The sequence below is a fragment of the Aotus nancymaae genome, unplaced genomic scaffold (genome assembly GCF_030222135.1).
Source record: "Aotus nancymaae isolate 86718 unplaced genomic scaffold, 86718_ANA_hifiasm-v0.15.2.pri h1tg000064l_1, whole genome shotgun sequence".
NCBI classification, from domain to species: Eukaryota; Metazoa; Chordata; class Mammalia; order Primates; family Aotidae; genus Aotus; species Aotus nancymaae.
In genome coordinates this window covers 16,083,703-16,108,050 of record NW_026988479.1, presented here as the reverse complement: position 1 = coordinate 16,108,050, position 24,348 = coordinate 16,083,703, and the positions used below count along the sequence as shown (strand labels likewise).

At 38.5% G+C, this 24,348-nt stretch overlaps 2 protein-coding genes across 3 annotated transcripts; both read right to left on the bottom strand.

Annotated features, from left to right (window-relative positions):
* Positions 1–13,095: 13,095 nt before the first annotated feature.
* On the bottom strand, positions 13,096–16,450 carry PCDHB3 (protocadherin beta 3). The gene has a single exon (XM_021664949.2). It carries the CDS (start codon positions 16,267–16,269, stop codon positions 13,891–13,893), a length of 2,379 nt encoding a protein of 792 aa, XP_021520624.2. The 5' UTR covers positions 16,270–16,450; the 3' UTR covers positions 13,096–13,890.
* A 1,803-nt stretch (positions 16,451–18,253) lies between these two features.
* Positions 18,254–23,553, bottom strand: PCDHB2 (protocadherin beta 2). Of its 2 annotated transcripts, XM_064366246.1 has the most exons (2): positions 23,539–23,553; positions 18,254–21,799 (listed from the first exon to the last, which is right to left on the bottom strand). In XM_064366246.1, the coding sequence occupies exons 1-2, from the start codon at positions 23,551–23,553 to the stop codon at positions 19,424–19,426; spliced, it is 2,391 nt and encodes a 796-aa protein (XP_064222316.1). In that variant the 3' UTR covers positions 18,254–19,423. The 2 variants fall into 2 exon arrangements, with proteins under 2 accessions (XP_064222316.1, XP_021520625.2); XM_021664950.2 differs by lacking the exon at positions 23,539–23,553 and having other exon boundaries at positions 18,254–21,964.
* Positions 23,554–24,348: the final 795 nt, after the last annotated feature.

Below are 24,348 nucleotides of genomic sequence, written 5' to 3'. Positions count from 1 at the left end.
TATTATTTTAGACATAAATGGAAAACAAATCTCCTGGGCAAACCAAAGAGAAAATTGTTTTAATATAGTAACCAGGTTTTAGTTAGATTCAAGTTAATGCATTCAGGACAAAATTCAAACCATATTTTATTTACTTATTCCTACATGTTGAAATAGAGTAGGAACTGGCTCTTTTCAGTTCCTTTTGCAATCCAAAAGTAAATGAAATCTCAATAACATTAACATATATATTGACTATATGCCAGATATTATTCTAAGCATTTTACATATATTGACTCATTTTATCACCCCAACAACCCTATAAGCTGGGCACTCTTATTAGCCACATTCTATAGATGAAGAATTGAGGCACAGAGAGTTTAAATAACCTGTCCAAAGTCATATAGCATGTGAAATGGCAGAGCCAGGATTTGAACTGTTACAACGTGAATCAAAAAACCATTCTTTTATAGGCCTAAGTAGAGTTGGAGAGGTGAATAACGTTTTAGATAATTTAGATCCCAACTTCAGCCTTGCCTTGGGTACATAGTTATCATAGGTGAAATATATTTATATTCAAGTTTTCAATTATTGTTAGAAACTTACAAATGATTTCTCTCTCTTTAGAGATAGTTACCAATAAAGAGAGATGTTTATACAAACTTACAAATTGGAAAGAAAACTAATATTCAATATTTTTGTCAAGATCATTAATCAGGTGAAAAAGATTAAGAGTGACATAATGAATTACTCATTGCGTAATAATGTGTATTCTGCTGTTGCTAGATGGAGTATTCTGCTAGGTATTGTATAAAAATATGTGTAGATCTTTTGAAAAGTTGTTTACTTTCTGAAAAAGGGTTTAAAGTTACAACCAAGAAGGGTGGTCTAAAAGAATGGCCTAGCATACTATGCCATAGATTATTTCCCTAATCTCCCATATCTATCAGAAAAAAAACAGATCTATTATACTTGAATGGAGGATAAACCAATGATCTAAGATAAGCTAATGATATAAAGAATGAGCACCTGAAAACTATTTCATCTCAGTCAGGAAAGTCATATTATTCATTCTGAAGGATTCATATGACTATTTACATAATTGGTTGCCAGATCTGAAGTGTGATATTTAAATTATTTTTATTTTAAATATACAAAGAGAGATGAAATGGAGGAATACACAGGAAACCAATTGCCTCTTGGGTAAAATATAGGCAAGGACCTTATCATTGAAGGAAAGATAAAAATAATTTTAAAGAAATTTCAGGCTTAGCATGGCAGCTCATGCCTGTAGTCCCAGCTACTTGAGAGGCTGAGGTGGGAGGATCACTTGAGCCTTGGAAGTTGAGGCTTCAGTAAGCCATGATTGTGCCTGGGTGGCACAGTGAGACTCTGTCTCAAGAAAAAACAAAACCAAAAACCACAAAAATAAATAAATGAGTTCAGCAGGGTTTCAAGATACAAGATCACTATACAGAAATGAATTGTATTTCTTTACAGAATTGAACAAACCAAAACTGAAATCAAGAAAACAATTCAATTTATAATAGATATCATCAAAAGGAATAAAATGCTTAGGAATAAACTTAGCAAAACAAGTGGGAGAACTGAACACTATAAAACATCATTGAAAAAAATTGAAGAAGTCTGAGTAAATGAAAAGCATTCGTGGATCGGAAGACTTAAGATTGTTAAAATATTGGTACCCTCCAAATTGCTCTACAGATTTAGTGCAATCCCAATCAAAATTTCAGTTGGCTTTTTTGCAGAAACTGACAAACTGACCGTAAGATTCACACAAAAATGCAAGGGACCCAGAATATAAACTTAGGAAAAAAGGAACAAAGTTGAAAAGCCCACACTTTCTGACTTTAAAGATTTATTCTAAGTCAGATATTACATGAGTATTTTGATATATTAAACTTATAAATACTATTTTTATTCTAGAAGAAATTATTATAAATTATCTTAGATTCCAATACAAATTTCTCAAGATAAACTCTAGTTATTCAAGCCTCTCCTTCCTACATTTACATTTCCATGAATATGACTTTAAAAATATCTTACAGGTTTAAGTTTGGAAGGTTATAGCTAATGTAAAATTTACTTTGCTTTCACCACTGAGCACTGTTGTTTGCTTTACAGCTATTTCATTCCAATGGTCAGCTGATGAATCTGATGTACCTATTTAATAGAACATTCCAGGAGATCATTCCTTTTATAAGAACTTCTAATAAATTCCACAAACCAATGATATTAACCATTTATTATTGTTAGCTTAACATTTTGAAATAGTGCTATTGGAAATATGATTTAGGAAATAATAGTCAAAATCTAATACCTATTTCACCCTTTATCTCTCTCAAAAATTAATGTTTAATTTTCCTCTATTCTTCCCTTTCAAAGTAAGAACAAAACACTATCAAGTCATCATTAAGTTTTTAAAATACTCTTTCATTTTTAAAATAGACTATTCAAAACTTAGAAGTACAAATTTAACAATTTTAACTTTAGGACTCTGTATATTCAAATCCCTTTTTAAATATTCTTTTCTTTTTTGAGACAAGGTCACACAGGCTGGAGTGCAGTGACACAATCATAGTTCACTGCAGCCTCAAGCTCCTGGGCTCAAGCAGTCTTCATGCCTTGGCCTCCTAAGTAGTTGGGACTACAGGTGCAAGCCACCACATCCAGCTAGGTTTTTTTAAAAAAAAATATAGAGATGGGGTCTTGTTATGCTGACCATCCTGGTCTTGAACTCCTGGCCTCAAGCAATCCTCCCACCTTGGCCTTCCAAAATGCTGGAATTACAGATATGAACAACTGCAACTGGCCCATTGTTCGATTTTAACATGCTGAACCAAACTTGCATTCCTGAGATAAATCCCACTTGGCCATGGCGTATAATTATTTTTATGGGACACTAGAGTCAGTTTGCTAACATTTTCTTGAGAATGTTTGCATCTGTATTCGTAAGGGAAATTGGTATTTATTTTTTTCCTTGTGTTATCACTGTCTGGTTTTGTCATCAGGTTAATACTGGCCTCTATAGAAAAGAGTTGAGGAATAGTTCCTGCTCCTCTGTTTTTTGAATGAGTGTATCAAGTACTGGTGTTAATTGTTTAAACATTTGGTAGAATTCACCAGTGAAGACATCTGGTCCTGGGCTTTTCTTTCTGTAAAGTTTTTGATTACTGGTTCAATCTCCTATTACAGTCTATTCAGGTTTTGTGTTAGGTTGGTATAAAAGTAATTGTGGTTTTTGCCATTGAAATTAATGACAAAACCCCAACTACTCTTGCATCAGCCTAGTATTTCTCCTTAGTCAGTTTTGGCAATTACAGGTCTATTCACATTTTCCTTAGTTAATTTTGGTAGTTTGTGTTTTCTATTTAATCTAAGGTTTTTTTCCATTTCATCTAGATTTTCTAATTTTTTGACTTAAAATTGTTTATAATATTCCCTTATAATGTCTTTTAAGACCTGTGAAATAGGTCATACTTTTCCCTATTTTTTCTTAATTTTAGCAATTTATTAAATTTAGCAATAAATTACCTAAATTTAGTAATTTAGTAGTCCTCTCTCTCTTTTCATCGTCAGTCTAGCTAAAGCTTTGCCAATTTTGTTGAACTTTTCAAAGTTTATTTTAGTTTATTTTCTGTATTGCTTTTCTATTCTCTGTTTTATTTATTTCCACTCTAATTTAATAATTTTCTTTCTTCAGCTTGTATTGGTTTTAGTATGCGCTCCTTTTTCTAGCTTCTTAAGGTAAAAGTCTGGGTTACTGATTTGAGACATTCAAAAAAATATATGGATATTTCAGCTAAAATTTTCTCTCTAAGCATAACTTTTATTGTATCCTGTAAGTTGTGGCATGTTGCATTTTGGTTTTTATTCATTTCAGAATATTTTATAATGTCCCTTGTGATTTCTTCTTTGATTCATCGGTTATTTAAAAATGTTTAATTTCCACATATTTGTGAATTTCCTAAATTTTCTTCTGCCATTGCTTTCTAATTTCATTTCATTACAGCTGGAAAACATACTTTGTATGAGTTTAACTCTTTTAAATTTTTTAAGACTTGTTACCTGTTTTATGGCCTAATATATGGCCTAATATACAGTCTATCCTGGAGAATGTTTCATATGCACTTGAAAATAATGTGTATTCTGCTGTTGCTAGATGGAGTATTCTGCTAGGTATTGTCGGTTTATAATGTTATTCAAGTCTTCTTTTCTCATGTTGATACTCTGTTTCATTGTTTTCTCATTTATCAAAAATTGTGGTATTAAAGTCTTCAGCTATTATTGTCAAATTGTCTATTTCTTCATTTGTGTCACTGTTTGCTCCATTTATTTTGGGTTTCTATTATTAGGTGCATATATCTATATTTATGATATATTTTCCTAATGGATCAATCCTTTTATTATTGTAAAATTCCCCTCAACTTTTTATTTTTAGTAATATTTTTGTTTGTTTTATAGTATATTTTGCTTGATATTAATGTAGGCATTCTAGCTCTTTTGCTTACTGTCTACAGAGTATATCTTTTTCCATCTTTTTACTTTCAACCTATGTATGTCTTTGAATCCAAAGTGTCCCTTGATAGATAGCGTATAGTTGGATCATTTTAAAAAATCCACTCTGCCAACTTCTGCTTTTTAATTGGAGTATGTTATCCAGCCACATTTAACATAGTTGCTGATAAGGTAGATTTATTGGCAATTTGCCTTGCTTTCTACATCTTGTTATTTTGTTCCCTCATTATTTTCTATTGTGTTAAATACATATTTTCTTGGGTACAATTTTAATTGACTTGTCATTTCTTTTACCTTTTTAAAGTTATTTTCTTGGTGGTTTTCCTGGTTAATAAAATTAATATCTTCTACCAATCTAGTTCAGATTAATACCTATTTAATTTCAATAGAATATAGAACTTTATTTCTATATAGTTAGTTATCTCTCCCCTTTGTGTTATGTTGTCATACAAATTACATCTTTCCCAATTATAAACCCATGAACATAAATTTATAATTATTGCTTTATGCAGTGGTCTTTTCAATAAAAAGTTACAAATAAAAACACATTTATAGTTCTGTAGATATATATATGCCTATAATGATGCTTTTATTTTTTCATGTGGATTAAAGTTACTCATTGGTGTCCTTTTATTTCAGCCCAAATGACTACCTTTAATATTTCTTTGTAAAGAAGGTTTGCTAACAATGGAGTCAGTCACTTATTGTTTATATGGTAATGTCTTAATTTCTCTTTCATTTTTGAAAGGCACTTTTGGTGGACATAGAATTATTGGTTGATAGTCCCTTTTAGCACTTTGAATGTATCATCCCACTCCACTTTGGCCTCCATTATTCTGTAAGAAATCAGTGTTAATCATATTGAGGATAAGATTTTTGAGGATAAGGTAAGTGATGAATTGCTTCCTTCTTGCTGTTTTTAAGGTTCTCTTTTTGTCTTCTCTTTTGATAGTTCGATCATGATGTGTCAAGGCATGGATTTCTTTTACTTTATCCTGGTTGGAGTTAGTTGGGCTCCTCAAATGTGAAGATTAATATTTTTCATCAAATTTGAGAAATTTTCAGCCATTATTTCTTCAGCTATTCTTTCTGTTCTTTTGTCTCTTTCCTGTCCTTCTGGGACTTCAAGTATGTGTATTTAGTAGACTTCATGGTGTCCCACAGGTCTCTGTACATTTTCATTTTTAAAAATCTTTTTGTTCCTAAGACTAGACAATCTCAGTTGATTTCCTTCCTTCCTTCCTCCCTCCCTCTCTCTCTTTCTTTCTTTTCTTTCTTTCTTGTTTTTTTTTTTTTTTTTTTTTTTGAGACAGTGTCTTGCTCTGTCACCCAGACTTACTGCACTAGATAAGATCTGCTTCAGGCCAATCAAAGACAGCCTTGCAAGTGGAGTCCTCCAGGGAGCCACCAAACAGATCAAATAATGGCAATTATTTGTGGTGCTGTTCTGTTTCCTCTGGTGGCTGCCAGGCTGCTGATTTTCATTGTGATTGCAAATTGTTAGTTTTAAAGGCTACTAAGTATTCTTTTAAATGAGATGGAAATAGGCCAGTTAAAATGCCACAAAACCACTGTTTTTAACCAAGAGTCAGACTTCTTTTTTCTCAATAAATTCACCCTAAGTTGCTGCACATCTTTGTTTAAATTCCAGAGTTCTGAAACAGTTAATTTTGACAATTTTTCTCAGTTTCCTCATTGTTTCCTGGAGAAGAGGTTTTTCGGAGGTCCATCTTCTATCATTTTCACTGATGTTCAGAATACATTCTTTTTAAAAATTGCAGTAAAATATAAAAGAATACCCTTTCTTGTGGCACTGTTTACAATAGCAAAGACCTGGAACCAACCCAAATGTCCATCAGCGATAGACTGGATAAAGAAAATGTGGCACATATACACCATGGAATACTATATAGCCATAAAAAAGATGAGTTCATGTCCTTCATAGGGACATGGATGAATCTGCAAACCATCATTCTCAGCAAACTGACACAAGAATGGAAAACCAAACACCGCATGGTATCACTCACAGGCGGGTGTTGAACAGTGAGAACACATGGACACAGGGAGGGAAGCATCACACACTGCGGTCAGTTTCGGGGAGCTAGGGGAGGGACAACGCGGGGGTGGAGAGGGTGGGGAGGGATAACGGGGGAAAAATACCAGATACAGGTGATGTGGGGATGAAGGCAGCAAACCGCCTTGCCGTGTATGTAGCTATGCAACAGTCCTGCATGATCTGCACATGTACCCCAGAACCTAAAGCATAATTAAAAAGAAAAAGAGAAAAAAAGAATATCCTTTCTTGTAATAACAAACATCATCAACGAAATTTCAATACTGCCAGTTACCTACTTCAAATTAAATAGAATTGAAACATTTGGGATGAAGAAATTCATTTCCTCAGAGATAAAGAAATTTAAACAAAAAAAAAATCTCAGAAAATACAATTTAGAGAATACAATTTCTTTTTCTAAAATAAATCCCAAATTGTTCTAGAAGTTAAATTTCTTTTCAAAGTCTTTCCTCATAGATAGCTCACATTAATTAAAGATAATTGGCTTCAGAAATTTGATACTTGTTTCTGATATTCCAGTCAGAAATTTCTCACACTGAAAGCTCTAGAACTAAGTCCCAGTGGTGTTGATACTCCCAAAATGCCCAGGAAGAGGTCTTCTTTTGAGCGGCAGTGCACTAAAGTTTCCCAGTCAACCCTCCACATCTGAGTAGCACTGAACAGAAACAGAGATAATTGAAAGAGAAAGAAGCCTGAATCAAATCAGTGATCAAGAGAATGGAAATCCTCCTATGGGTGGTTAAAGGAATGGAAGAGAAGACTGTGGCAAGTCCTAGACCAGGTGTAGGATGGTCATGGCAAATAAAGGTGGCTTCCAGTTGTCCTTAGTAACAGCACCAGCTTGTGCCTGGTCGTAGTTGTTACTTAGGAGCCTAGATGGCATGCTTCACATGCTCCATATGGTGCTTTACATGCTCCATACTTCTAGGTTGTGAGCCTATGTGCTAAACATCCAGGGTTCTGCAGTGTCAAATCACCAATCACCAATAAAATAGTCATGAGTTCTGGCCTAAGTCATCATCTGGGTTACCACTTTGTTCTACCTGGCCAGCTCAGTGCACAATATAGAATTGCTTTGTAATAAATTTTCTTTGTTATCTAGCTATTACAGTTGCGTGTCATCCAGGATCTCCACATCTTGACGCTCAACTCCAGAAAGCCCCAGACACATTTAGAACAAGAGTCTCAAAAACCAGGGACATCAAACCATACAGGTTCCATTGCCCATGCTGATGGATACCAAGACAGGGCTGAGGAATATGTCCTTGGGCGGCTGTGGGAAAGTGACTTAGGTATTAGTCCCTAGATTGTCTCTGTTTTTGCCAGTGATACTATTGGCATTCCAAGTAGGACTTTTTTTTTTAATTGTGGACTAATAAGGTACATGAGGAAGTTTGGGTCAGGAAATCGTTGACAGTGTTGAAGAACAGTATGATTATGTTGTGCTGTATTTCTGCATGTTAGATTCCACTCTAACAAGAGATGGTAAAGAACCCTGACTTCTCTGTTACCAGGATAATTTTATTTTTTGAGATAGAGTCTGGTTGTATCACCCATGCTAGAGCATGATCCTGGCTTGCTGCAGTCTCAATTTCCTAGGATCAAGGATCCTCCCACCTCAGCCTCTTGAGTAGCTCAAGAGGCTTGACGTCAACTACATGCCACCACATCCAGCCAATTTTTAAAATTTTTTGTAGAGACAGAGTCTCACTATGTTGTTCAGGCTGTTGTTGAACTCCTGGGCTCAAGCAATCCTCCTGTCTTGGCTTCCCTAAGCGCTGGGATTAAAGGCATGAACCACTGTGCCCAGCTCCAGAACACTAATTTTTGACAGATGGTTTCATGAGGAGATTTTATTGGAAGGAGCAAATTCATTTTGCATTATTACCAGAGTCCAGAGTCCCATGCCATTAAAAAAAAAAAGCAACCACTATTTCAGTGGAATCTTGGATTATGTTATTATCTTTCTGAGCATTACCATGAATGCTGTTACTTGAATCAAGACAATGATTCTTTCCATATAGTCCCCATATGTCAATTACTTCAGTCACAATTTAGCTTTCCTCAAAATCAACTTGTTTACTCTGCAGAGTTTAAAATGTTTTAACATTTTAAATTTCTCCATTAGCTTCCATTCTATAGCCTTAGCAGAAACCATGACAACCAAGAAGCAATGAGATTTTTGCCTCAATGAGAAAATGCAGAACAATACCACCCAAAAGAGCATGGGTCCCAGCTCAATCACATTTTTAGTGCTTGTTCCAGAACTTTTACCTGGGTGTGGCAAAGTTGAGCTAAGCTTTTAAATTAAGGCTTGGGTTTGCAGAGGCCGGGGATGAAACCACCGTGAGACCCCTCTTCTCCTTCCTCCCTTCCCCAAGATTGTCAAAACAAGTACTACCGTGAAAGAAGCTTCCAATAGGAGATAAGTTCTCAATAAAATATCACCAAGCAAATGAAGAAGATTAACACCATAAAAAACAGACTTAACAAATACAAGAGTTGTTTTATCTACTGTAAGAAATATAAATTCAGCACAACATGGAAAGAATTTAAAAGTAAAAGACTCAAAAAAAGAAGAAAATAGCAATTGTGAAACAAGAACAAATAGTTTGAAAACTTGCCAAATGAAAATTTTGAAAAGAAAATTGTAGTTTCTCAAAGAAAAAAATGCAGTACTTTATATCAATCTCAGGTTGGGAACTACCATATATCTCCAACAGCAAGAATAAAGAAACACATCTAAAAGAGAGTAAGGAAGTTTACAGATAAAAGAATGAGAAGTAGACTGACATTATACTTTTCATCAACAGTGTTAAATACCAAAAGAATAGAAGGAAAATCAGCTTAAAATTTTAAATCTATGATCAAGCAAACTATTGATTAACCACATGCACATTTGACATTAAAATAATTAGGAGTAACAGATTTCTCACTTAAAAAAATCTAGCAATTACTTTAAGAAGCAAAAGACATTCCCAGAATAAAATAGAGGAATATATAGAAAACCTGTTTTTTTTTTTTTTTTTTTAGAAAAAGGAAGTCCTCATTTGTAAGGAAGTAGAATTTATTCATTAAAGATTTATGAAAAGTATGATGGTATAGTGAGTGACCCCACTAGTTTTAATGATTGATATTTGAATAGAGCTTGGTCTTATAACAACCCCACATAAAAATTTAAAATTCATTTGTATCCCTTTAATTTTCAGTGTTAAAAACTAGGTTGTGAATGTCAAGGAAATATTTATTTCTGAACTAATGTATTTGTAGAGAGAAAAAGGAATTATGCACAAAATCAATAATTATGTTTTAAAAATAAATGAATGATTGGCTATTAAAAATTGTTTTAAGCCTTTAGGATCTTGCAAATTTTATTTAATCTTGACATCAAGACTAATCTAAGTTCAATAGCAGTACCAATTAGAGGCCAGAGAATTTAAATACCAATTTCAGGAAGCTAATTTGACATACAAAAAAGTCTGATATTTAATCTATTCTTTGTCCCTGAAATCAAATATATTAATAAGCTCAATTTGGAAACAACTTGGATACTAATACATAATTTTACAGTTATCCAAGTTTCCACAAGTCTTAAGATATGAAGGGAGACCATTAAAAAAATAAATTGGCTCTATAGAGAATTATTCTTCATACTCCATCCCTTTCTGAATACAGTTAGTTCTTTTGAAATTCAATGTGTAGATCAGGTCCAAATAAATAAGTTCATAAGTCCTTAGAAAATTCTTTTATTTCCCAAATAATTTAAAATTTATTTATTTAACAAATATAAACTGAGCATCTACTATTAATGAGGCATTGTGCTACTTGCTGGAAATGCCATTATGAATAAACCAGAAACAGACTCTATCTTAAGGTTGCTTAGAGTCCAGTAAAGTCATTTTATATATTCTACAGTGAGGGAAGGGAGTAAAATTTTCTCTTACTTTTTGATAATTGGAATGCTGGTGAGATCAACTTGTAAATATTTTACAATAATGAATTATCAGCCTGCCTAGAAGAAAAATTACTAGAAAATTATTAATGTATAAAGTCATCCCTTTTACCTTTTGCCAGACTTTTAGTTTGCAGAATTTCAAAACATGGCAATAATAATTAGTACTGTACATGTGATATTCTCTCTGTTACATATTTAATGAAATACCCAAATGAATACGTTTTTGGAAGCTGTCTTCAAATAAAAGGGTGAAAGGTTTCTAACTGCCCTAAAAAGAAGCAACTTTGAACCAAGAATAAGATGTGATTGTTTCCCATCTTCAAATTTAGTCCAGATTATCTTTTCTGGCTTTGCTAAATTCTGTTTATTTTCTCAACAATGTGTAAATCCAGTACATCTAAAAACCAAACTACTAATTGTATCTGTTCTTCCAGCTTCAGTGTCTAAATGATTCAGCATATTGCCTTTTGAACATGTTAGTTCCCAAATGAACTGCCTCTATACTTTCCACAGTTGAATACTTCCCTGGCTCTGATACCACTTGGGACTAAGGCAATCAAAGAGAGATAAATCTTGATCAGAATTCTATGCCTTTTCCTGATATTCATGGAAAATCAGCTAAGTATGCAAAGAAGAAAAATATCTGACCAAAAGAGCCAGATTCAAACATCTCTATAAAGTACTTAAAGTGAAAGGAAATATTATATTAATTTTCCTCTGACTATTAAGGACTCACATTTAGCTGGGCATGGTAGTTCATACCTGTAATCCTAGCACTTTGGGAAATAGAGACAGGAAGATCCCTTGAGCACAGGAGTTTCAGACCAGCCTGGGAAACATGGAGAAACTCCATTTCTACAAATACATTTAAAAAAAAAAAGCTGGGTGCACACATCTGTCATCACAACTACTTTGGAGGCTGAGGTGGTTAGATCCCTTAAGCACAGGAGATTGAGACTGCAGTGAGCCATGATTGTGCCACTGCACTCCAGCCTGGGCAACAGAACGAGGCCCTATCTCAAATGTTTTTTAAAAAAGGATTAAAGGTCTGGCACAGTGGCTCGTGCCTTTAATCCCAGGTCAGGAGTTCAAGACCAGTCTGGCCAACATAGTGAAACCCCGTCTCTACTAAAAATACAAAAAAATTAGCCAGGTGTGGTGGTGTGTGCCTGAAATCCCAGCTACTCAGGAGGTTGAGGCAAGAGAATCATGTGATTCTGCTGCAGAACAATACCACCCAAAAGAGCATGGGTCCCAGCTCAATCACAATTTTAGTGCTTGTGCCAAAACTTTTACCTGGGTGTGGCAAAGTTGAGCTAAGCTTTTAAATTAAGTCTTGGGAGGCGGATGTTGCAGTGAGCCAAGATCTCACCATTGCACTCCAGCCTAAGCAACAGTGCAAGACTCCGTCTCAAAAAAAAAAAAAAAAAAAAAAAAAAAAAAAAAGATTTATGCATTTGATGATCAGTTACATAAAGTGACACTATTTAAATGTGATAATAACTACACTTTAACAGATGTTTGAAAGCATGTCAATCTTAAACTCTTTTGCTTTTGGGGGAATTTAAAAAATCTTTGAGAAATTCTCTTTTCTCTAGTCACAAGTATTTAATTCCTGGAAAGTTCTATGGATGTTCTATGGATGAGGAAATGCTTATAAGAAGAAAATTAATTTTTTCCTAATACATTTCCCTAATTAGGAGCTAAATATTCTGTTGCTTAAAATACTTTTTTTGGTTTCACTCAAGAAAACCACAAGGTTTGATGTTTTGGTTGCTTCCAGATTTTATTCTTAGATGTAGCTAATTTAGAGTTTCATAACGATATTGCCCTCTCCTTTTTAGAACCTTCTATTCTTACATAACTTCTTTTAATTACATCGTGTAGGAGGTAGAATGTCGATATGGATGGACAGTTTCTATCCCAGAAAGATCATATATAATCCTAAATCATGTCAGGTTAAATTCTGAAGGAGGGAACCAAGACAGGGAAAAAGGAAAGTATCTTTCTCCTATATCACCATACAGATGGCAAGTAAATATTAATAATAAAGAAGGATTGGATAGGACACTATTACCATGAAGTATTTAGATCTCATAAACGCATGTATTTTCTTGAAAATAAAAATTGAGTCCAGGCGCCGTGGCTCACACCTGTAATCCCAGCACTTTGGGAGGCTGAGGTGGGCAGATCACGAGGTCAAGAGATGGAGACCATCCTGGCCAACGTGGTGAAACCCTGTCTCTACTAAAAATACAAAAATTAGCTGGGTGTGGTGGTGCGTGCCTGTAATCCCAGCTCCTAGGCAGGCTGAGGCAGGAGAATTGTTTGAATCCAGGAGACAGAGATTGCAGTGAGCTGAGATATAGTGCTACTGCACTCCAGCTTCGCAACAGAGCGAAACTCCATCTCAAAAAAAAAAAAAAAAAAAAAAAAAAATGGGCCTCAGATTGGTAAAACATCTCAGAATTTATGAAACAAATAATTGTCATCCTACCAGACATCTTAATAAACAATGTTTGTGTGCCGAATGGAAAAGAACAGTCAGTTTTTAAAATGGCATAGGTTTAATTTTTTTCCTCAGTCATCATGAACACACTTTAGATAAACCAAAGAGTAATTATCCATACTGGTCTATATTTGTGTCCATAGTTTGGCCAATATAAGCACATAAAATATTGAAATATTAATTGCAAATGTCAACACAGAAGAACTAAATTACTTTCATTTGAGTACTATGTTCCTAAAAAGATAATATATTACTATATTTTAAATAAAACACATTCTCGTCTATCCTCAAAACTTCATTAACCACAGACAAAACTGCTTTGGACATATTATATACAACACATTATACTAATATATTCACAAGTGAAATTATAAAATTGGTGGTTTGGAACTCTCTTTGCATTATTTCATAATATAAAATTTGAAATGAGTTACTTTAAAAAGCTATTTGAAATCACCATTAAAAGAAAATGAATTTCTTTTTGCTCCCCATCAGAAAAAAAGAAGGAAGAGTTAAGACTGCATTGGCAAGCTAGGACGAAAGGAGAGAATATGCATGGATTAACTACAGAAAAAGCAGAATCAATATATAAACAAAATGTTCTACCGACTAAGGATTCTTGATTGAAATACAAAATATTCAGAGCCAAACAACTACTTTTTCAGTCCTTCTGTTAATGCAACCTAAGCCATTTCTGGATTTGGAATTTTGCTCTACTGCTACTCACCTTGAACCAGACCAAAAGAGACCTCAACAATGGGTAAAACAGTAAAAAAGGACTTTCCACAGTATTGAGATGAGGCTCAATAGAACCTTATTAACACTTAACTGAATTCAAAGCTGTTCCTGAAACGGGTTTGCCTCGCTAACCCTCTCTGCACCCTGAGCAAGGAAGTTGGGGATAATCGGCTTCAGGAACTTGAACTCATTTGTCCCAGAACCTCCCGACAGACACACCTCGTACTGGTAGCTCTGGGACAGGGTCCCGGTGCCGCTCACGTCCACCAGATGACCTGGAAAGGGGCCCTCGGGCACCGAGCAGCGACCCACCGAGGCCGCCCTGCTCCTCCTGCACAGCCGCACCGCCACGAACAGGAGTACGGAGAACAGGAAGAGCGACGACACCGAGGCCAACGCCACCACCAGGTAGACGGTGAGCGAGTCGGCCCGGGCCTGGGCCGGGGCCGCCTCCGGGAGCGGCAGGTAGGGCTGGGAGAAGCCGTCCACCAGGAGCACGTGCAGCGTGGCGGTGGCCGAGCGCGGAGGCTCGCCATTGTCCTTGACCAGCACCACCAGCCTGTGCTTGGCCGCGTCGCGCTCGCTCAGCAGCCTGGCGGTGCGCACCTCGCCATTGTGCGCCCACACGCCGAACAGCCCGGGCTCCGTGGCCTTGAGCAGCTGGAACGACAGCCAGGCGTTCTGGCCCGAGTCGCCGTCCACCGCCACCACCTTGGTCACCAGGTAGCCCGGCTCGGCCGCCCGGGGCACCAGTTCGGTGCAGGGCGCGGAGCCGTTGTGCAGCGGGTACAGCACGAAGGGCGAGTTGTCGTTGGCGTCCAGCACCAGCACGCGCACCAGCGCCTCGCTGCTCAGCGCCGGGGAGCCGCGGTCTGTGGCGCCCACGCGGAACTCGAACGCCTGCAGGGCCTCGTAGTCCAGCGACCGGAGGGCGAACAGGTGTCCGTTGTCCGCGTTGATGGAGACCAGGGAGGCGAGGGGCACGTGCGGGTCCTCGGGCGGCAGCAGCGAGTAGGTGACCTGGGCGTTGGTACCTGAGTCTCTATCTGTGGCGCTGACGCTGCCGATGTGCAGGGCGGGGCTGTTGTTCTCGCGGACGAAGAGGGTGTAGGAGGTTTGTGTGAAGACGGGGGCGTTGTCATTGACGTCGGAGACCAGCACGGTTATGTTGTACTCGGTTTTCAGCCTTGGTGTCCCCAAGTCTGTGACGGTGATGGTGACGTTGTACTCGGCTCTGGTCTCTCTGTCCAACGCTCCTTCTGACACTAGGGTGTAAAAGTTCTCTACAGATGGTTTCAGGACGAAGGGGAGATTGTTCTCAATGGAACACCTCACTCTCCCGTTGTCTCCAGAGTCTAGGTCAGAAACACTGAAAACAGCCAGTACAGTCTCTGCCGAGTTCTCGGGGACAGGGCTGTTTACTGACGACAAGGTCAGTTCCGGTGGGTTGTCATTGACATCAACCACCTGGACTACGACTGTAGACTTTCCAGATAGGCCTCCACCATCCTTGGCCTCAATGTCGACTTCATAACTATTAATCGCTTCAAAATTCAAATATTTGACTAGTTGCATATCACCAGTAATTGGATTTAGTTGAAAAGTTTTGCGAATTTCTTCAGAAGCATGAAAAAATGCATATGATATTGTCCCAAAACTTCCCGTATCTAAGTCATAAGCCGAGACAGTGACAATGACAGAGTTAACGGGGGTATTCTCTAGAACTGTAACCTCATAGAGAGGCAGTGCAAATTCTGGTGCATTGTCGTTTATGTCTAAGACCTGGATGTTGATCTGGGCTGTCCCAGACCGAGGCGGAGCGCCGCCGTCCAGCGCGGTGAGCGTTAAGCTGAGTTCCGGCTGCTCCTCCCGATCCAGCGCTTTGTCCAGTACTAGTTCTGGGTACTTCCTGCCGTCCCTACGACTGCGAGTGAGTACATGGAAGTGGGAATTCGGAGAGATAGTGTAGTTTTGGAGGCTGTTTCTTCCCACATCCGAGTCCTCAGCATTTCCCAAAGGAATTACTGTTCCTGGTAGAGTGCTTTCTAGGATTTTCAGATGCATTTCATTTTCAAAGAATACCGGAGAATGGTCATTTACATCTATGATATGGAGCTCGTTTGTAACAAACTGCAAAGGGTTTTGCAGTAATATCTGAAAATGCAGTATGCATGGTTCTGTGGGGCCGCATATCTCCTCCCTGTCCAATTTCTCATTCAGTAGCAAATCACCTGTCTGATGACTGAGCTGAAAATGCTGTTTGTTGCCTTTGGATACAACTTGGGCCCCCCTCGCGGCCAGTTCCTCTACCCTTAGCCCCAGATCCTTTGCTAGGTTGGCTATTAAAAAGCCCTTCTCTTTTTCCTCAGCCACCGAATAGCGTCTTGACGCGGACCCAGCCAGAGACCCACCCAGAAAAACAAAGAGAAGCAGGACTTGCCTTTGTCTAAGAAATCGCTTTCCTCCGGCCTCCATTGCACTTTCTTTCTGTCACGTTCTTCCAGGGAATGTCACCGAGCTGAACCTCAGACAGCGCTGGGAAACAGTCTTTTGCCCCACAGCCTTTGCAGACGGCCTAGCGAATAAGCCCTTCCAGAGGCTCACAATTGCTTGCTCAAAAATCTGCCTGGGCTCATAACCCCTGGTGTACCACACTGGATCCGTGCGTCACCGAGAATCACAATGCCTGTGGTTTAATTCGCCTTCTTAGTCAACAGCGCCACCATGCGTTCGCTTGCAGTTTCAAAATCTTGGAGAAGGTGTTTGTGTTTTGTTTTATTGTTTATTCTTATCAATCCTAGTTGACGCTACTGGAGGAGTATCTCATGTTATGCGAATTAAATAAATGCTATCTAGGGAAATAAAATGCGCTCTTATCTAAAAGCAGTGATTGTTCTTGGTAGAGTCCTCATTTACATGATTTTTCGGAAATGTACACATACTAGACTACCCCTCCTCTTCTGTAATAATTACACACAAACTTAAAAAGATTTTGCTCTAAATGATAGCATGCTTCGCTATCCTATTTATGTTTGTCTTTTTTTCCTAAACTTTGTGAAATGAGCACGAATTTCATACACCAGAAAAATACAAGGAAAAGACACCTCCTGCAAGGTAGTAAAAAAGAAAATATATCATGTCAGGGGTAGATCCAGAGGGCTACAAATGCCTAATTTCTTCCACATCATCACACTTAAGGAAACTTAGAGTGCTTTCTCTTCTTATTTCAGAGCAAATTTACAATTATTCATTTCATCTGTATTAACTTATTTCCACAGGTAATTGTTGAGTTTGTAGAAGTTAGGCAAGTAGTGGTAACAAGACAGACAATGTCTGTATATCTTATAACAATTTTCCATCTAGTGGGTGTACAGTCTTTAAACAGATGTTTAAACATTGTGAAAAGTGCTGCATAGAAAAGGTACTGAGTTCACTGAAAGTATGCAATACAGGGACCTAACTTCACGGAGAGGGATTAAGATAGTTTCCCCCAATGTGTACCATTTAATCTGAAACATGATATAGGAAAAGTGTGCCAGGCTAAGAAATGTGTGAAGGCCCTGAAAGAGTAAAGCATAGTTATTAGAAATAATGAAGGAAGGACAGCAAATACAAAACTTAATGTCCCAAGAGTAAGTGGAAAGGGAAGGCTGAAAAGTAAGCCAGGGCCAAATAATGGGTGCTTGGATTTTATTCTAAGAACAAAAGGAAGCCACTGCAAGGTTGTAGGTAGAGAAATAAAACAGTGCCAATATGTGTTCAGTGTAGCCTCTTTTGTACTTCTACACAATTATCAAGAATGTTGAATGTTTGCTCTTAACACTAGTGATACTAAAAATAACAGCAATTTCACTTTTATGTCTTTATGCTGAGTATAACTGCAAGCTATTCAAATACCTGCTATCATTTGGGGTAGAAGAAGAGAAATTTTGTGACTTATCCAAAATCCTAAAGGTAATGAGTTTGTTGATCAGAGGCTTTTGATACCAACATATGCTCTACACAACTGCTAATCTCAAAACGAGAACTTCAAAATTAATATTATAATTTTAATAGGATAACTCATTCAAATGTATATAAAAATAATATAAAAATGTAAGATAGACTGAGTAACATTAATAATTAAAATTTGTTTTAATATGTGGATCAGAAAGTAAACTGCAAGAAATGAAGGCAGTTGGATGAGTCATTTAGGGAACTCTGGAAGGAAATTAAAGTCATAAAATCAAAAATTACAATTTCTCCATCTGTATTCCTAAAGCCAGTGGACAGGAGAGGAGGCTCAATTTAAGCAGTAAGAGAAAAAGGAAAAATATGTTGAAGGAAAGCGACACTAGAATGATAACTGCATGTTTGAATAATGGTGACCAATTCAATTAATAATAAAACTATAATTCATTGTACACCAAGGAGTATTTGATTCCAGCAAAATGTTTTAAGTATTTTAGTTTATTTAAATATCAACATATCACAAGTAAAATACTTTTCTTTCAATTATTCAAAAATTTTATTAAGAATCTATAATGTTCTGGTGATTGTGTAAATCACACAATAAAGGAGGGAGCTGGTGAGAAACGTAACTCAAACACCTTTATTAAAAAGCATTGGAAAGTCTAGGGAAAGGAAAGAGGGAAAAACAGTAGTCAGTGCAAAAAATATACTGAGTGGTGCTGGATACATTTTTCTCCCTAAAGACTTTTTTCTAAGTGAGTCCTAAATGCTCCAGAAAATGTTTTAAAAAACAGCCATACCAAGCTATATCTGAAGTTTCTAAAAGTTGGTCAAGGACAAAGACATAGACTCCTTTACATTTTCTGGATTTTAATGAAATGCTCAGAGTTAATAGGTTATTTATAATTTTAAAAGACTTTAAAGGGGTGACTGGAATAAGCAGAGTACTCTTAAGAAACCATTTGAAAGAGAAAGCATGATGAATTAGCATGCCTTTGAAAACTGCTACTCATGTATCATTTATCTACATTTTAGAATACTAATGAGTCATTTTTGACAAAAATTTATTAGAGCACTTATAATGTGAATGCCTTGTAGAATCCAACAATTAACATTCTTACAATCTCTAAAGACTAATAATTTTCATATGTTAACAGTTTAAAGAAGTACATATATTGAAAAAACGTAAGGATGGTGCTTGCTATATTATTCCTAAATATAACTATTTAAAGGTTTAGCCAATGTGAATTCACAGGGTAGAATTTACACTTGCCTAAGAGGATATAACAAACACAAATATACTGGGCTGGAAAATATAACTCATGTAATGATAAATATTTTTAATGTAGGACTTCAAAATTATCTAGAACCATGGACTATGAGGTCTGGAAAAGAGGCTGTAACTTAAAAATCAAAGATTTCTGAAAATACAAAATCTACTTTTATACTTTAAATGGAATTAAATTGCAATGAAACTAATCAAAAATTAGAATACAAAGAAAATTTGCATTCATTATACCGCAAAAAAACTCATACGTTTATAAATATCAGTAACATGCATAGAATTGGAATAGGATAATACTTTCTAATAAAAAGACACATCTCCAATCGGCAAAGCAGTAAAAAAGGGCTTTCCACAAATTAAACGAGACTAGCCTCAGCAGACCCTTATTAATACTTAACTGAATTCAAAGCTGTTCCTGAAACTGGGGTTTGCCTCGCTAACCCTCTCTGCACCCTGAGCAAGGAAGTTGGGGATAATCGGCTTCAGGAACTTGAACTCATTTGTCCCGGAACCTCCCGACAGACACACCTCGTACTGGTAGCTCTGGGACAGGGTCCCGGTGCCGCTCACGTCCACCAGATGCCCTGGAAAGGGGCCCTCGGGCACCGAGCAGCGACCCACCGAGGCCGCCCTGCTCCTCCTGCACAGCCGCACCGCCACGAACAGGAGCACCGAGAACAGGAAGAGCGACGACACCGAGGCCAACGCCACCACCAGGTAGACGGTGAGCGAGTCGGCCTGGGCCTGGGCCGGGGCCGCCTCCGGGAGCGGCAGGTAGGGCTGGGAGAAGCCGTCCACCAGGAGCACGTGCAGCGTGGCGGTGGCCGAGCGCGGAGGCTCGCCATTGTCCTTGACCAGCACCACCAGCCTGTGCTTGGCCGCGTCGCGCTCGCTCAGCAGCCTGGCGGTGCGCACCTCGCCATTGTGCGCCCACACGCCGAACAGCCCGGGCTCCGTGGCCTTGAGCAGCTGGAACGACAGCCAGGCGTTCTGGCCCGAGTCGCCGTCCACCGCCACCACCTTGGTCACCAGGTAGCCCGGCTCGGCCGCCCGGGGCACCAGTTCGGTGCAGGGCGCGGAGCCGTTGTGCAGCGGGTACAGCACGAAGGGCGAGTTGTCGTTGGCGTCCAGCACCAGCACGCGCACCAGTGCCTCGCTGCTCAACGCCGGGGAGCCGCGGTCTGTGGCGCCCACGCGGAACTCGAACGCCTGCAGGGCCTCGTAGTCCAGCGACCGGAGGGCGAACAGGTGTCCGTTGTCCGCGTTGATGGCGACCAGGGAGGCGAGGGGCAGCTGCGGGTCCTGGGGCGGCAGCAGCGAGTAGGTGACCTGGGCGTTGGTGCCTGAGTCTCTGTCTGTGGCGCTGACGCTGCCGATGTGCAGGGCGGGGCTGTTGTTCTCGCGGACGAAGAGGGTGTAGGAGGTTTGAGTGAAGGCGGGGGCGTTGTCATTGACGTCGGAGACCAACACGGTTATGTTGTGTTCGGTTTTCAGCCTGGGTGTCCCCAAGTCTGTGACAGTGATGGTGACGTTATATTCGGATCTGGTCTCCCGGTCCAGGGCTGTGCTTAACACCAGAGTGTAAAAGTTCTCCACAGAAGGTTTCAAGAAGAAAGGAAGATCATCTTGGATGGAGCACACCATTCTTCCGTTATCTCCGGAATCAGGATCTGAAACGCTGAATACAGCAATGATGGTGTCCTGCAAGTTTTCTGGGATCTGATTGGTAAGCGTGGACATGGTCAGTTCCGGAGGATTGTCATTCAAATCCATCACTTGGACAAATACCACACAAGTTCCAGATAGGCCCCCACCATCTGTCGCCTGAATATTTACTGTGTACGTCTGGATGGATTCGAAATCCAGTTTCTGTCTTAAAAGGAGTTCTCCCGATTTTGCACTTAATCGAAACGTTTTGCGAATGTCTTCAGAGGCTTGGGAAAATGCATAAGATATTTCTCCGTTAGTTCCAATGTCTAAATCCCTGGCAGAGACGGTGGTAACCTGGGATCCAACAGGGCTGTCCTCCGGGACCTGCACCTCATAGAGCAGCTTTGTAAACTCTGGGACGTTGTCATTGATGTCCACAACTTCAATGCGTACCAGGGCCGTGCCAGACTTGGGTGGAGTCCCGCCATCCAGCGCTGTGAGGGTTAACCTGATCTCAGGCTGCTCCTCTCGATCCAGGGCTCTGTCCAGCACCAGCTGTGGCAATATTATGCCACCGGGACTGTCTTGTAAATTAAGGTGGAAGTGGAAATTGGGACTGATTGTGTAATTTTGGAGACTGTTGGTTCCTACATCCAAGTCCTGGGCACGTTCTAATAAGAAAGTAGTTCCAGGAGTGATACTCTCTGGAATTTTCAAAAGTATTTCTTTGTCTAGGAAAACTGGGGGGTGATCATTTATGTCCCTAATTCGTAGCTCCGCCTGAAAAAACTGCAAGGGATTTTCTAGTAACACCTGGAAAGGCAGGACACACGGCTCTGTGGGGCCGCACAGCTCCTCCCGGTCCAATTTCTCATTTAACAATAAATCCCCGGTCTGCCTATCGAACTGCAAATGCATTTTTTTCCCTTTGGAAACGACCCTGGCCCCCCTCACAGCAAGTTCTCTCACCTCCAGCCCCAGGTCTTTCAACAAATTGGCCACAAAGGAGCCACTCTCCGTTTCCTCAGCCACTGAATAGTGCCTAGGCTGGGAGCTAGCCTGAGCTATGCCCAGCAAAACAAAGAATATCAGGACTTGCCTTTGTTTCGGAACGCGCTCCTTCCCCTCTCCGGCCTCCATTGCCTTCTGGTCTCGCAGCAAACCTGCTCCAGCTCGGGCTCACGTTGTCGCTGACTCTATCTCCCCGTATCTCGCTGACACTGGGCTGAATGGACAATCCTAGGGCCCAAATTTCCCGGAGCGACCGCCCTAGAAAGCCTTCTCTTCCTGGTCGCTGCTTCTTTAGCTGAGTATCTGGATAAAGAAGCGTCGGCTGGTGCTTTGCTGCTTCTACTTCTAAGGCTGCAGCGCCACCCCGCGTCTCTTCCGAGTATTTATTTTCTCCTAAACTAAGAAAATCCCAATGCTTTCTTGCAGGCTGATGGCAGCTCGGGCTCACGTTGTCGCTGACTCTATCTCCCCGTATCTCGCTGACACTGGGCTGAATGGACAATCCTAGGGCCCTAATTTGCAGGTCGAAATTGAGTATTTTCAAGTAGCGTCTCTTAATGTACCGAAGTCTTACTGGCGTTTCGAAAGGCTCTTCATTCCACCCATAAAGACAGGGCAAGAATAAATAAATCTTTAAACAGATCCAAGCCATTTTTTTTCAAACTGGAGAAAATAAATTTCAGAACCTGGAAGGGAGTGATCTGAGTCCTAAGATGCTTCAGAAAGAAGACTTTGACTAAGAAAGTTCTGTTTTTGTTCAGCGTTTGGCCATGTGTGCAACTCAGTGGTGGTTAGGTTACCATCGTCACACTCACTCAAACCCAACTGAAAAACACAAAGACCCAGGAAAAGCACAGAATCCGAATAAGAGTGTTCTAAGGGACACTGAAATGGTTTCCTTACTCATATTTCTTTCTTTGCACTGCTTCCACTTCACATTTCCCTGAAATTTGATGTGTCTGAACCTCATAAAACTCTCCAAGAGCAGCCAGATATGTTCTTCTTGTAAATATATCAATATTATTTTCCTTTCTAATTCCTAGGAGAATTTTCAACATAACCTCAATTCAATTACCACATCTAGCAAAGTTAAGAGCAATTTCATAATATTAAATAGCCAGCAAATATTCCAGTTTCCCAAATTATCTTTAAAAATGTATTTTTAGTGATGGGTTTTTCAATCTAATTCTAAGCAAGGTATATATGTTGTAGTTTGTTGTTAGGCTTTTAAATTTTCTTTTTGGGTTTTAAAAAAATGTTAATGTAAAGAAATAAGTTATCAAGCCACAGAATGACATGAAGGAAACTTAAATGCGTATTTCTCAGTGAAAGAATCCAGCCTAAAAAGGCAATGATACTGTATAATTCCAATTACATGGTACTCTGAAAAAGGCCAAATTATAGAGACATTTAAAAGATCAGTGGTAGCTATGAAGAAGAGGAAGGGGGATAAAGAGGCTAAACACAGGGGACTTTAATTTACAATACTACAATGGTAGACATAGGATATTATGCAGTTGTCAATATCCACAGAACTATACAACACAAAGAGTGAACACTAAACTATGAAATTTAGTTAATAATTCGCCAGTAATGGTTCATCAATTATAAAAAAATGTAGCACAGTAATGCAAGATTTCGATAACAAGGAAACTTTGAGTAGGAGAAAATGGCTATGTGAGGGGAATGTCTGTACTATTTGCTCAATTTTCTATAAAACCTAAGGCTGCCTTAAAAAATAATTTTAAATATTTGGATATGTCTAAAAGAACCACTGGGTTAAAAAAACTGGGATAAAGAAAAAATTTAAATATATAGAAAAGTTAAAAGAACTATACATAAACTACAACTCTAACCTCCATCCAAACTTAACAATTGTTTATATTTTACCATATTTTTTCTTTCTTATTTTATACACACACATCCCCTTTTCTGCAAACTCATATGAAAGTACCTTGCAGATATCATATTTCACCTCTAAATAATTCAGCAGGTATCACATAATTATAATATTATCTCATACAATCATAATGCTACTATCATACCTAGGAAAATTAGCAACAATTATACGATGTTATCTAAAATCCAGTCCCTATCAAATTTCACTAATTGTCTTTCTATTATCTTTTCCTCAATTTTGATAAGAATTCTCATTCACTCCAGTTCCTTTGAAAAATGCCCTTACTTTAACCATTTGTTATAAGGAATGTCTTAGAAACTTTGTCTTTCAACCAACTTTGATCATTGTATTTGGGTGTTAGATCTATTTACTCTAGAATAGTCCCCGATCTTTAATGACATTGAATTTCTGAAGTGTCCAGACTAGTTGTTTTGTAGGATGTCCTACATTCTGAATTTGTTTAATTGTTTCCTCGTGGTATCATTTAACCTGTTCTTCTATCCCCTGTATTTTCAGAAAACTGTACTGGATGACTTATTAAATATAACAATAGTATAATATTTTTAAAAGCTATCATTTATCCTCTGTGAGTGGCTAAAAAAAAGGATAATCACAGGTTCCCTTTCTTAACATTTAGAAAACAAATGCCTATCTCTACCTGTTGATATTATTTTTTGCTTTACATGATTATTACTTTTATATGGATGTTATAATAACTCAGCATATTTTAATTCATTGGCATTGAGCATTATTCATC